Source organism: Anopheles stephensi, chromosome 2 (genome assembly GCF_013141755.1).
Source record: "Anopheles stephensi strain Indian chromosome 2, UCI_ANSTEP_V1.0, whole genome shotgun sequence".
NCBI lineage: Eukaryota > Metazoa > Arthropoda > Insecta > Diptera > Culicidae > Anopheles > Anopheles stephensi.
In genome coordinates, this window is record NC_050202.1 from 18,832,738 (window position 1) to 18,847,306 (window position 14,569).

Below are 14,569 nucleotides of genomic sequence, written 5' to 3' on the forward strand. Positions count from 1 at the left end.
ATTTTATTACTTGTCAGGGGCTTTTCAAATTAAAAAAAAAGTATCATAAACTTCAATCTGAACTATAAAAGCCAATAGAAACTTTCAATGCAAAATATGCATTCGTTTTTGAAACATTTTAAAATAAAAAATGAACCGGAATAAAGAGATAAATACCCTAAACTATGTATCTCACATTGCATACTTTTAGGCGTAAACATGTCGAAATATTTATTTCACTCGATGCTGCCTTCGAATAGCACGATTATCAATGTGTCTTATTGGATTTTGTAAATGTATTTTTTTATTTTGTTGAGTAACATAAGGAATCGATATCAAACCCCCGTTACTCAAGGCAGATAATGAATAGTTTTTACGCCTAGGAATTTATAGCTGGCTGATCAAGGATTCTCAAACTTGTAGCCTTAAATAAAGTAGGAAAAGCAGTCTTCATCCTAAAGCAATTTAGTGTTCATGATTAAATAATTCATAAAATCACATCTGTTCAGCAAACTTCATTCTTAATGAAAGTAGATTCATATTTTAGATTGCATAGCTTTAGGCGTAAAGTGTACTCAATTCAGAATTGTCTAAATTTTGCCAGCTAACTACACCCATCTCGAAAGGTTTATTACTGTTTTGTTTGTTTATCTCTTTAAAAAATGTGGAATTTGTGGAAATCGAACAAGTAAGGCTGAAATAAAACTTAAAGACATTATTCGTCCAAGAAATGAACAACGGATTGTCTAAAGTTAGGCGTTAGGCAATTTGTTAAACATTGTTTAACATACACAGAACGTGTAATTTTAATTATCCCCTTTGAGGTCCATGTATCTCACCTTGATGTGTGATCCGATGATGGCAGGAACGGCGAACGCGATGGCCAGTAGCCAGATTAGGACCGCCGTCGCGATGGTCATCCGTGTGGCTCGCCGTCCACCACCTAGAAAAGGATCTACTGCAATGAGTGTGTGTGCGTGTGTGGAACAAGGTGCAAGGGGGGCGGGGTACGACAAGGAGCGTGTGTAACGAGTGGAAAAAGGTAATGAAATGATTTCCTCCAGCAATTCGTGGGCAAAAGATGTTGGAAAAACTTTGCTACTTCTACTCTACTCTACTCCTAGGTGTATGTGTGACCCGAAATCAAAGGAAATCATGGCGGTTTTTTGTTTTTCGTTTGTAAACTTTGCACTGACTTAAGGGGAAAACTTTTTACCATCAGAACACGACCTTAGCTCGTGGGGAACGGTGGTAAAACCAGAAACGTTGAAATCGAAATCTTACCGTGTGCGTGAAACTTTCGCAGCGGATCAACGATGGCAAAAAACCGATCGCCGGACAGTGCCACCAGCGTAAACACGGACACACCGATCGACACGTCCTTGATGAACTCGGACGACGTGCAGAGCAGGCTGCCCCACGGCCACGAATCGAGCGTATAGATGATGGACGTAAACGGTACGGTCGTTACGATTAGCAACAGGTCGGCCAGAGCAAGCGACAGGATGTAGCTGGAAAAATAGAAGGAAAAAAAACCGAACAGAACCAAACAAGAGAAGAAAAGTCAGAGAAAACTAGGACACAACGTCAAGACGAGTGTGGTTGTTAATTAATTTAATACAAACATCGGAAACGGAATGTGTTGTGCGACGAATGTGTCGCTGTTGCACTCGACAGCAGCAAAAAGGACATTCCGCACACGAGTACAAGCCAACGAGTGGCCAACGAGCAAATACTCCACTACGGTATTACGTGACACGGATACTATTACAGCTACAACCTTCATCCCTGTAGTTCTCTGTAACCACAGTCGTGTCCGGTTTAGTGTGGCATGAAACGGTTGTGGTGAGGTATGGTTGTGGCCACCGAACACGTTTCCCCTTGGAGCGGAGACGGAGACGCGTAATTGATGAAATTACGAGCTTGCGTAATTTCCGCACGGAAAATGGTTTGCCGGTGTAGGTGAGGGTGATCATGGCGGTGGTGGTGCTTTTTATTTGCCAAAGGACGGAAAGCTGCACTTTCTTGCAATGCGTTTCCATTAGATTAGTGTGTCTCTTGAAGTTATTTTTTGTACGGCACGCTGTATGCAAAAACTTTCCTCAGAATGTTTAATGTTTTACGTGCACTCTTTATTACTTGTGTTTATCACATTACTTTTCTGTTCAACTCTCTTTTTTCTGTGAATTATTAATTAGTTTAACATTGTATTAGTTTTCTGAAGTTTTTATCTAAAGTTTCATGTTACTTATTGTACTTTCTTGTATATTTAAGGTAATTTTTTTACATTCTATCTAATTAAACTATTTATTTTTGTTTTCGTTATTTGTTTCAGTGAATTATTATATAGTATATTTTTATATAGTATAAAAATTTTATATTATATTGTTATACAGTATATTTTTATGCTTGTGTTTCTTTTGTTTCAGTGAATTGTTTTTACTTTTATATTCATTTCATAAGCTTCTCTTCTAAACAATATGTACTTCAATGACTTAGATAAGTTTTAATAATTTGTATAAAAACATTAACTAATTTTTATTTTTGTTAACCTCTTTAATTTTTTTAAAATGATTCTTTCTTTCTTTTTCTCATATTATCTTTTCGTTCTTCTTCTAAATTTTCTTTTTTCGTTCTGTTAGTTTGCATTGTTAATTGTTTCTTTTTCCTAAATTAACTAATTGGTTTCTTTAGTTTTGATTTTTTTTTCTTAATTTCTTTTTATTTCTTTTTTTTCTTCTTTCTTTTTGTTATGCTGTACTTAAAGCTTAGTATTTATGTTTTAGCTTATTGAATTTTATTTGCTTCACCTTTCAAGAGTGTTGCATCAACTGTAACCCGTTCGACTGCTCAACTCCTCTTCTCGTCCTGCAATAAAGCGAACCATTACATCACTCCACCGTCACGGAAAACAAGTTGTTTTTCTCACCGAGCCAAACGACATAAATAACTCCACACTACACCATCAATGCACACGTCCGTCCGTCCGTCCGTCTACCAACCGTCGAACACGCAACAAATAAAAGTGGTTAGTGGATAAATGGAGGTGGAAAACTTTTTTTCTCTCCCCTTTTCAAAACACTGCCAGTAGTTTAGCAGCGCTTCACGCTCATTAGCCCGCTGGTTCGTACTGGTGTGTCCACGATCCTAAATGGATAAATGTTGTGCCGCGGTTTTTCCCACTCCCGGTGTTTGTGTTGTTCTTGTAATGTAATCTTATCACCTACTGCACCATACAACCGGCTACTGCTAGAAACCATGCTTTAGCGATTCCACGCGGCTCTTAGATACGCAGTGGATCGCAGCGCAATAAAAAAAGCGCTCAACAAAAAACAGGGTGGCAGGCGCGCCAGGTGAGCATTGGCAGGACGCAAGAGATGCCGTAAATTGCATTTATCGTGCTTGTTTATTCGAAACGGTTTCCATTAACCGGAAAACCCAGGCGGCCCCGAGAGTCACCAGCGCTTCGCCGGGGAAAGCCACATGACACATTAATTCCGATTCTGGCTACCGCACAACACGGGGTTTCGTTGGATTTTCCGCGTCGCGTTTGTTAGCTGCGGTACAGGTACAGTAATGCGCCTTAATCCTTAACCGCACCGCCGCATGGCAACCTTGCATCGAGAACGTTCAAGATGAATTGAAAGAACGTGCACGTGTGTATAATTCTTGTAAGAGCGCTTTCTACACCTCGTGGAAGGAGTATTTTTAGCAGCAAAAATATTCCGAAAAAAATTCCCCCCGATGAATACGTCCTTCAAGAAAGCTTCTGATCCTAGTAAAAAATAACAACATAATGTTTGCGTTTTATTAACGCTTCATTATGGAAGGTGGAGCGTAGCAAAACACCACCCGGAAGTAATCCTCCGTCCGGTCATCTTACGACCATCGATCTTAAACAACGTCAGCGGACATTCCTGGTGTGCTTTAATGTGCCTCTGCGCCTTAATTCTCGAAATATGTCGTTGGCAATGGTTGATTTATGGGGCAACACGACAGCCCCCAACATTTGTTCTTGCCATGCCGCGTACAACCAAGCCTCGGGAAAGAAATAGGCGGCAAAACACATCCCAAGAAGCAGCAACTTCTCGGAAATACTGGCTGACGCGCAACAAGAAAAGTTCATATTTATAGGCTTCATTGACCTGCCAGAAAGTTTAACATGGCTTTCTGCCTTCCAGATAATCAAGGTTCGGAATGTTGTAATTGCATCGCTGTGGAAATATTTCCAATCGTAACGTATTTTTTGTTGTTGTGCGATTTAGAATGTTTCCCAGAACGTTTCACGTTTCTATGTAAGGGTGGCTTGTGAGATGAGGGAAAGGTTATAAGGATCGTTATCATTCCTATTAATCGGAGGTTGTTTAGTTTGTTTTCATAATCAGTCAGGTTGAAAATGGTAGACAAATCGTTCTATTGTTCTATGCCACTAAAAATGCACCATACGAACTACTTGCCACGAAATTTGCATACTTTTAGGCGTATTAACATTTTACGCCTAAATGGCGGCTAACTGGTGCTTGCAGCAATTATAATCATTTTAACTGCACCAAACTTTCACTAACCTTGCCACACAATATTCGGGCGTCTTCCAACCTCCTCACTTTATAATGAACTCGCCCGAACCTTTTTGACATAAAAATAAAGTTTCTGCCAAAAGTGCCAGATAATTAAGCATGAGCACGTGCTCGTTTCAAACCCAGTGCAAGCTTAAATTTTACACTCATTCCCGTCGAGAGCACTTAGCAACGAGAGCGTTCTCTCGAACGACTTCGACCTAATGAACCCTTAAGGGAGTGTGTGTGTGTCCCTGCTCGTCCCGGTTGCAAGCACACAACAAGCGGCAAGTTTTTTGGAAACTATCCAACAATTGCTCCAAAGCGATGGCAGCAGCTTCTAATTAAATGTGACACGAGAGTTGAACGTACACGGTCGTTGCTGACTGACTGAGCAAAAGGGGGTTGAAGCTGCAGTAGTATTTGGGGGTAAAACTTTTATGGGACATAAAAAAAGGGGCTCTGAGGTTCTGATGTTCACTGAGCGTTTAAAGGAAATGTCCTGATTTGAAGACTTGATTGACCAGAAGTGGTTATGTTGACTGTGAAAACATGACTTCTTTTGGATGGTTTTAACAGCAGTTGAAGTCTTGTTTTTTTGAAAATGCGTGAAAAATCAATTAGACCTAACTCGAGCTCTTGGAATACATTCTTCGAGAAAAACCAACTCTAATGAGGACTTTAATGTTGATCAAAGCTCTCAAGCTCAATTGTTACATTCTGAGATGACTTGTGAGACAAATTTAGAAACCGGCGCCATATAATTAGCTTTTGCACCATTTTTTTACAGCTCAATCTCCAAAATAAACTTTCTCCCAAAATTGAGGTCACGAGCAACGCATTTCTCAAAATCACCGAAATTTCTAATTTATGTCACACACACACACACACTCATCACAACCTTAAGACATCAGTCAAGCGGTTCTTCCAAGTATTTGTTGAATTAACATCCAGTGTGTGAGAGAGAGAGAGATAGAACATGTTCTACCATACAAGTTCTGATACGGTACGGTACGATAATTACAATTAAACGGTACTCACGTGTTGGGCACGTTGCGCATCGCCCGGTGCCTCAGGAAGACGATAATAAGCGTCCCGTTGCCGAGCACACCGACGATAAAGATGGCGGCGAACAGGATCGGCACGATGTACGTTTCCGGCCGCAGCTCGTACGGTGTGTAGGGCGTCTCGGTGGCAACGGCCGACGTGTTCCAGAAGCTACCCATCGGTCCACCGGCCGATGTGTTGAGCAGTGCTTCGAACAGGTCGAACTCGCTCACGGGCACCTGCCGTGGTGGCAGCGGTGCTGGTGCCGATGGGCCCGACGTGTATGCATCTTCCTCGTACACCACACTGCCGTACACCTCCGGGTCGTTCGTGTCCAGGGCGATGGTTTCGTTCGCGGTGGTAAACGTTTCTTGCTCCAGCATCGTCAACATTGCGGGCGCTAGCATCCTGTTGGTTGATTATGTGACAAGCTTCACACGGTAGACGACATCGAACCCCACCGGTGCCTTCTTGCCTTTGTGATGATCTGTAGCTCTCTGGGGATGACTGAAATTACGAGCCAAGAACAAAGTATGCTATGAGCGTCAACATGTTTCATTACGGTTGTTGTTGGTTGTGTGCGAAACAAAAGCGATGAGAACCGCCGGAAATTCAATAAGGACACAACTTGAGATGCTTCGGTTCGCGCTTTGTAGCACGATTGAAGTTTAAAGCTAATGAAATTCCACCGTACACACACTGCTCAGAAGCACTGTATGTAACCGTTAATGTTGTAGTGCGTATCTGAGCGCTGAGCACACTGTTGCCTCAATAATAGATCAGAGATCACATGTTGCCATCGTGTTGTTGTCGTTCGATACATCACCATCATTACCAATCGATGAACCGAATCAACGCACATAATGGATTGCACCATTATCGTTCGCCCGGATATCCTGTGTGTATCAAGCAAGGACCAGGGGGGTCGTCACATAAATCCTGCTACGGCTCATCGTTGATCGTTTATTGTTGATTGATTAGAGCTATCAAAACAAAAATTGATGCAGACACAAAGATTACCAACCGCGTCGGGTATAGTGGCCTAAATCATTCATTTGCTGCGATGAAGTACGGTTCGGGTAAAAATAACATGACACCCTTGTACCCTTCAATCCGGAAAGGAAAAATTTAGCCTTGAAAGTAGGATATCATTCTAATGACTGTCCACCATAAAAATAACATTATTATTTGCACCTCCCGAAAGTATGCATTCAACATTATTTATTTATTCATGTTGTCTTGATCGAGCTCAAAATTCTGTCATTGAGGATCATAGTTCAATCATCATGCCACTCGCTCGACCAATAAGGCCATTTGTTTTGATGAAGAAATTTTCGTTGTAACAAAAGCAATATACGACGAGAATGTATATCATGTTCTTGATATGGCTTATGTAATGTACTAAGTCCCTCATATTAGTATATTAGGATAGGAATATTTTCTTTTGCCTCTTGTAGTACTTCACTTGGGGCTCCAAGTGTATTAAAAAGGTAAATAGTTAAAATTATGAGAGTGAATAGTCTACTACATGTTGAGCAGATTCTAAAAAGGATCAAACATTACTAACTCTTGTCGGAAACCCTATAATAACGCTAATCACTCTAAGGAACCAACAGCGCGAACTTTTTCGCTTTAAAAAGTGTAATACCTCTCCAAATTACTTTACGCGCTGCAATTTATCATAAAGTGTAATAAGATAACAATATAAATCGACCTCGGAAAGAGTGAATCAATGAATAAAAAATGTGTTTTGCATACATTCAGGCGTTTTTCTCATACTCTGGGGTAATGTTCAAGTTTTATAATCGTTTTTTTTTTACATTGAAAAGTATAAACCCCGACTAAAGAGCCCTCGAAAAACCGTCCAAAGAGAAACCAAACACAAATCTACTCAAAATAAAACCAAACAAAGTTCCCCACACATTTATTTCCATCACACCTTTTCACTCGTAATACACTCCAAATCTCCAAACCATTGCACCCCGATCAAATTATTAAAGCAATTTACGTTTCCGAATCAACGCTTTCCTGCACCTTGATAAATTTGATTTTTACTGCATCGGTTTGCACGTGCACGCTGCCCACCGTCAGCTGCTCCTCGACGCGCCGTTCCAGCTGAACGTACAGCGTAAACGAGACCGCTCCAAACGCACCGACAACCAGCAAACATTTCACCAGAAACCAGCTCCACTGTTCGCTTGTCATCTGACCCACCCCGAACACGGTTGGCACCTTGACTGTAATGTGCGGTTCATTAGCTTTCGATTTCTGTGCGGCCTGTTCCGTGCTCGGTGGCAGAAACGGTCTCTGGCACTGGGTGATCTCGCGTATGTACCGTTCGAATATGTCACATCTGCAGACCAGCTTGCCACTGGCATCGGTACGGCTGTAGCTGGGCGTTTCTTGCGCTGGATTGGGCATCGCCAGTTGCTGCATGATTTTCCCATTCTGTTCCGGTGTGTTGCGCTTGTTCACAAACAACCAGTACGCATTTTCGCGCAGCTCTCGCCCGAACACGTGCTTGAAGCAGTACAGCAGCAGTAGATAGTGGTGCCCATCGCCCAGCAGTTGGCAGGGACGCGTTGGCCCAACGTCGCAGGCCCGATCTTTTCTGTGGTTCATGCGATCGAGTGTTATCATGTAGCATTCCTTCGGTGATTGGTAGTACATCATGTACTGCACGACCGTGTGCTCACAGCGGAAGTTTAGCTGTACGGTACGCATTAGCTCAACGGGGAGCGATTCACCATAGCGGCTTCGGGTTCCGCATCGTAACGAAAGCTCCAAACAGTGCGGATGAATGCCCGGAGTGACGAATACGGTGTGGCGATGGGTGTACTTCTCTTCCAGTGGTTTAAATCTAATGGAGGCTAAATAATCCGTCTCGAACGCACCGCTCGACGATCGATTGACTAGCGGCAGGTCTTTGTCACAGAACCAAATGCAGTTGAGTGGTAGTTTGACGCAGTTGCCGATTCCTCCGTCATCTAGCGCCCGAAGACAAATGATCCCCGGGAGAAGTGTAAGCCAGTGTATCAACCATCTCAGCCGCATGACTGTGGGTGTTGCTTGAAACTGATTGTTTGGTATTGCCAAAGGTCGTCCGGCCTATTCCAGGGTGAACATTAGCCCGGGACATTAGCCCAGCTCGTTAGCAATGGTGGATGCATTAATAATGAACCATTCGATGGGGTGGATTGCATCGAAATTACACCAAATAGCGGAGGGTTGTTGAAGCGTAGAGTTGGTCGTACGGTGACATTAGCATGACGTATCTAATGCCTTTGAGTAACAGCGATGATAGCAAACTTAAGCAATATTGGAGCTGAAGAGCTTTATTGAGAGAGTTGAATCGACTTTCATATTCTTACTCAGTCTTTTCTTGACTGGCATAATAAGACTAACTAAGGAAGCCGCTTAAAGTGATTCCTCCATATAGCTGCGAAAATGTTAATAAACAGCACAGCACAGTGATCATGAACAACTGCATCTTCAAGCTCAGCCCCGAATCTATTGGCACCGCCAGTTCCGGTTCATCCCTTGCCAATGACTGCTCGCTTCTCTCGTGCTTCCTTCCCGGAGCTGGTGCATAAAAACGATTAACTCACTGCCTGTAAGCTCGTATGTAACGCCCAGGAACTCCTACAGGAACTCCGAGTGCTCACAATGAATCTTTCCTTGTACGCCTTTGCCACTACTTTCTCCGGTAACGACAGCTGCTCTATGATGTTTACAAACAACCAGTTCGCCATCTTATTACCTCGCTGTTGCATGACCTCCGCCATGCACTGTGACAGTAGCAGATACTGATGTCCGTCGCCCTGTACTTGAAATTTGCGAGACATTGGTATCTTGCACATCTTCCACAGCTGATGTTCCATGTGCTTTATGTGTTTAGCAGAAGTTCTTGCGAATTCTTCGTCGATGTAGCTGAACACTGCACCGAAAGCTCCATACAGTGGTGCACGGCACCGGTGATCGTAAAGACCGAGTGATATCTGTCACTCAACTGTTGATGCGGTATCGCGGATAAGTATTCTGTCTGAAATGCTCCACTAGAGGTACGATTGACCATTGGGAGGTTTTGATCACAGAACCACTGGCACTCCTGTACATCTATGTTGCAGCTTAGCAAACTGCTTAGTATCAGGAGCTGTGTAACGCTTATCGGTCGCATGGTGAATGGGAGCTTATTTTGGGATGGCGTCGGGTGGCAAAGCATTGAGCAGAGTGCTGGTAATCTAAGCGTATTATTGTACCGATTGCACATTTCCTACCACCTCAAAAATAGATAGCTATTGGGATAAAATTAGATACCTTAAGATCAATAATCCTTCCAATCGATCTGATTCAGCTATGAGAGCTACACCATGGACAGCAAAAACATTATCTTGCGTGTTCACACACTTGGCCACGAACCTTCTTATGAATGCTTTTAATTGGCACTTGTGCAACACGCTGCATCGTCACGTTTTGGAGTATGTGCCGCGTCGGACATTGGTGCATTAAAGTGGAGGCTAATTAATGCTACCGCCGTTGCTTTGTTTCAAGTTCAAGGTATTTTATGCTAAAGACGAGCACGATTTCTTTAAAGAGTATTTTTCGTTTAGTAAAATGAGAGGCACACATAGTTTTATAAATACAAATATTTTTAGCCATATTAAATGAGCGAGAAGTTCATATTTTGCCTACATTTAGGCGCTCATAAACGATTTCTCAACAGCACTTTCCTGTACACATCTGCGCAGCATTATTCTGTTATTCTAGTATTGAATAAATCCAGGCCAACAAATACAAAATTTGATACAAAAAGGGGTCGGTCCAGTAGTAGATCAGTCTATACACGGCCGGAACAGGGTTCAAATCCCATCTGGGCCGTTCCCCCATAGTGGGGACTGACTATCCAACTATCCGGTATCAGCAGAGCAGAACGACCTAAGAGGTCGTTAGATCAATAAAGAAGAAGAAGATGATATAAAAATAATCAAACAGGACAATAAATTGGTTTTTGACGTGATCGATTCATCGAAGACGAAACACGAAGACGAAGGAACAAAAAGGATGCTTGAAATCAGTCCTTTATTCCCTCAGACGATGGGCCATTCCTGCAGGCGGTGACTGATATTTTCATCAGAAGGACCGCAACACTGTAAGAATAATCGAGGACTTAAAAGGTGGTATTGCCACCCATACAGCTCTCGCAGGTTAACATCTACTGAATGTGTAACGCCTAGATGTATGCAATATATTTTCTATTTTCATTATTTTCGACGCCGCGTTGGGAAATCCCATGAGTAATCTGAAAAGGCAAGATAAAAATCGCCCCCTAACACTTCGCGATGATTAAATGTGATTCTAAAAATAGTGATTGCATACTTTCAGGGGTATTAATAAGAAGGTAGGACCTTTTGTAGAGAAACAATCAATAGAACGATTCAGAGCTGTAATAGTTCCCTATTTACCTTTATGTACAAATGCGGAGCCGTATGTTATTTGGCTTAAGCTCATTCTTCTCATAAAGCACCGAAATAAATCACCTTTACTGTAAATAATTACAAACCTAGAGTGAAGAAAGGAACTAAAATCTCAGCTAAAAATAGTCCACAACCGTACGGATCATTGTCCGAGCAGGTCGAATGCTTTCAATCACGCGCTAACAATGTTACCACCCAAACCTTTGCTTTGAAGTCCGAGCAAAACATTCGCAAACCCATAAATAACCACTTCGCCCCCCCCACACACACACACACACTTGTTTGAAGGTGTTGCTTAAACTGCCAGAAAATTATCACCATGCACTCATGCAGCGAAGAGTAATGTGAAATTTTCTATCACACCCGAACAACGGAAAGGAAATCCATTCGAAGGAGGAAAATGCCCAGAAACTGACCTTTTTTCCTACTTTTGCTCAGTTCTCCAATTGACATTCCAGTGGATTTGTTCGGTAAGGGCACGTGTTTGAAGGGTGAGGGGCGAAAAAAAAACATAAAAGACAAATAGCGTACAGTGACCGTTTCCACATGGTTGGCAAACATTTCGTACATAGTTTGTTGATCGGTGTCCGCGTGCCATCGCTTCATCCGCCAACACCAGGTCAAAAAACCTCCTCCTAAGCCGTCTCTTCCTGCTCTAGCCACTCACCGGAAAGGGGTTTGTAACGGAACAATAAACAATTTCCCGCTCATGGTGCTCGGCGCGTCGATAGGACAATGTGCCGGAAAATTCAACGCACCCAGCCCAAACGCATTTTTCTTCATCTGCGTCATTTGTCTCGGGGCAAAGCGACGGCCGGCGAAACTTTCTTCCGCTTGACAGATTGAACGTTTCGACAACGGCCGATCAACTGTCGCTAAAGTGGAGATCCCTCGCGCTGCCAGTCAAGGCCCAGTGGGACCAGTTTTAATTACCATTTCACGTTTTTATTACCACTTTTCACAACGCAAAAAGCGCGCGCACACGGTAAGAAACATGCTCTCCGTCGGTTGGGAGTTTGGAGAAGGGGAGTTTTTACGACAGCCCCAAACAACAAAATGGAGACGGAAAAGGGAAGGCTGCGGCGCGTGTTTTGTTCGTTTGATCAATTCACTTCCGGTTTGATTGTTTTCCTTTCCCTCCACGCCCCCTCTCTCGCACTCTCCCTCTGACGGTCCACTTTTCATGGAGTAAGTGAGTGAGAGTTGAAGTTGTTGCTCCCATCAAAACGTGTCCCAATGCGAGGTGGAAAAAGGTCATTTTTCTTGGACAGCGAGCTATTTCGCATGATTTTGTACTCGGTAGCGGAGCCGGTTACCATAATGTTTGCTCCGCTGCGGCAATCGTGTCGCTAACTTTATGGCTTTCACTTAAAGTGTCACTTCCGGGTGTTTAGTGGTGGAACGAGAGGCGAGAGCAGAAGCGGGGCTAGGGGCTAGAACATTGGGCCTTTGTCGAGGAACACAATTTAAGGAGTGGACTTGTTGGGTTCTATGTTTGGCTTTGGAGACTGTTCTATTGTTTTCTTTTTGAGGTTTTATAAAAGTTTCTAGTTAAGTTTGCAAAGTAGTTCTCTTTTCAATTGGTCCATTTTTTTTTAAATAAATCTATACGGCATCTGTCCGTAATAATCGTGAAAATAATTAAATAAAAATTAAATAAACCTTTTCGGATCTCTTATTATCTTATTAATATTTCATCATAGTTTAAAGACTTTTGGAGACATTATAAATTTTAATTTGTAGCACCCTATCTAAGGAAAGCTACAGAAACACTATATCCAAGGACACTACGAAGCTCCTCTTCTTAGTGGCCACCATCACCGAACGGTCAGTTATAGTTTTTTTATGACCCGAAACATCACGTCTTTGCCACCAAGATCTCACAAAGACCTCTCCCGGAAACTAGTGTTGGTTCAGTTTATGTTGATGGTGTGTTTGCCTGAGTGTGCCGAATGCTTCAATAGAGCTTTTAAAGCTTTGAAAGTGGGGTTTTTGTATTAAAAATCCTTTCAGTGTCCGTTTTTACGATGTGCCCGGTAACGTGTATTGTAAGAGCTATTTCCAATTCCTTGGGGACATTTATGATGATTGAATATCTCGGTAAAGGTTGGGACGTTTGGGATAAATAGTAAGACCGATGGATGGAAATGGTTAAAAATACATCCCTGTTTTACTCTTTTCTTAGTTAATATCACAACATACTGTAGAACTTCCCAAAGTTCGAAATTCTTTCCTCCTAGCCTCTACCACAATACCGAGGATTAAAGTCGTTTGGTAAATTCTCTTGAAATTCCACCATTTTCGCACCGGAAAAGCGACACCTTCCGTCACTCTCCGGCACTGGAATGTCTTTACTGTGTTCATTAATTTCGGCCCATTTACACCGACGAGCACAGCAAAGTAGTGGTAAAGGACGACACTGACGCACAGCATGGGAATTTAATAACAACTCCGACCTGGACTTGGAGTCGCTCGCAGTCCAGTTGTAAGCTTCCCGGTGAATATTAAACAAACGGGCGAAAGGTATAAACTGTATTCGAGCAAGAGATAGTATTAGGGTCATTGATGAAGCTGTTAAACATAAGTACGCCAGGTGCGACCGACAAGATGGCTAAATTTGAAATGGAAATGCTAAGCAGTGTTTAATAAAACTTTAAGAATGATTTTATTGGTTCGCTTTTGGCCCAAGTGGGAAAGAGGAAAACTGAAGCAAAGTTGATGTAGATATAAAAAGCACAATTGAAATGGTTTTTATCAGCCCTGGAATGAATTAGCTTCCTCTGCATTGCATTAAATGAAGCATTATTTAAGAATAAAGTAATACATATCTCTTGTATTTCCATTTTTCTCTACAGATTCTAAACATGGAATGGCCTAGGGCACAATGATTTTTGGTTTTATTCACATATGTAAATGATAATGTTTGATTTCGAAATATTTAATAGTCACATTTTATAAATAGCGCAACAATAAATAATAATTAATATTTAAACTTAAACTTTTTTTTCGAATTTTCAAACGACTAAAGTAACCAACCCAGGTGTCTAAATTGCTTGAGCTGTCATGAAAGTTTTCCGTATTTCCGCTAGAGGACGCTTAGAAAAACATTCAAATAGACACAATACGATCGTTATAAAGATTTTTTTCTCGGATTGTACAACAAATTGGAATCGAAAATTATGTAGTAAATTCAAAATGAACCAACGTATTGTATTTTCCCTCGACGTAAAGTTCATCCGATACTCGGCATATGCAGATCTTATTTTTAATGTTTTCAAGACAGGAAAGTTTCAATTAAAAGCTTTCAAGATTGTTTCAAACCATTTAAATGTGCCTTCGCTATTTTTAAACAGAGTTTTTTTTAAGCGTATACCATTAACAGTAATAAGCTTTATTAAAACATTCACCACAAAAAAAACCTCCAAACCCATCAATGAGATCGCACGGCACAGCCTACGCGCAAGATCGGATTTCATTTTAAGTACCACCTACCAACTGTCCTGCTGGCATGTT

General features: G+C 41.9%; 1 protein-coding gene across 6 annotated transcripts in view; it reads right to left on the reverse strand.

Moving 5' to 3' along the window:
• LOC118507277 (neuropeptide CCHamide-1 receptor-like) overlaps positions 1-14,569 on the reverse strand; it is a 55,881-nt gene that overhangs the window by 20,198 nt on the left and 21,114 nt on the right. For 4 of the 6 annotated variants that reach the window (XM_036045585.1, XM_036045584.1, XM_036045582.1 and 1 more), the window contains exons 3-5: positions 5,577-6,089; positions 1,264-1,490; positions 819-937 (exon numbers count right to left, since the gene is read on the reverse strand). In XM_036045585.1, the coding sequence (XP_035901478.1) occupies positions 819-937; positions 1,264-1,490; positions 5,577-5,989 (759 nt within the window). In that variant the 5' untranslated portion in view covers positions 5,990-6,089. The remainder of the gene's footprint in view (positions 1-818; positions 938-1,263; positions 1,491-5,576; positions 6,090-14,569) is intronic. The other 2 variants (XM_036045587.1, XM_036045586.1) reach the window with 2 other exon arrangements.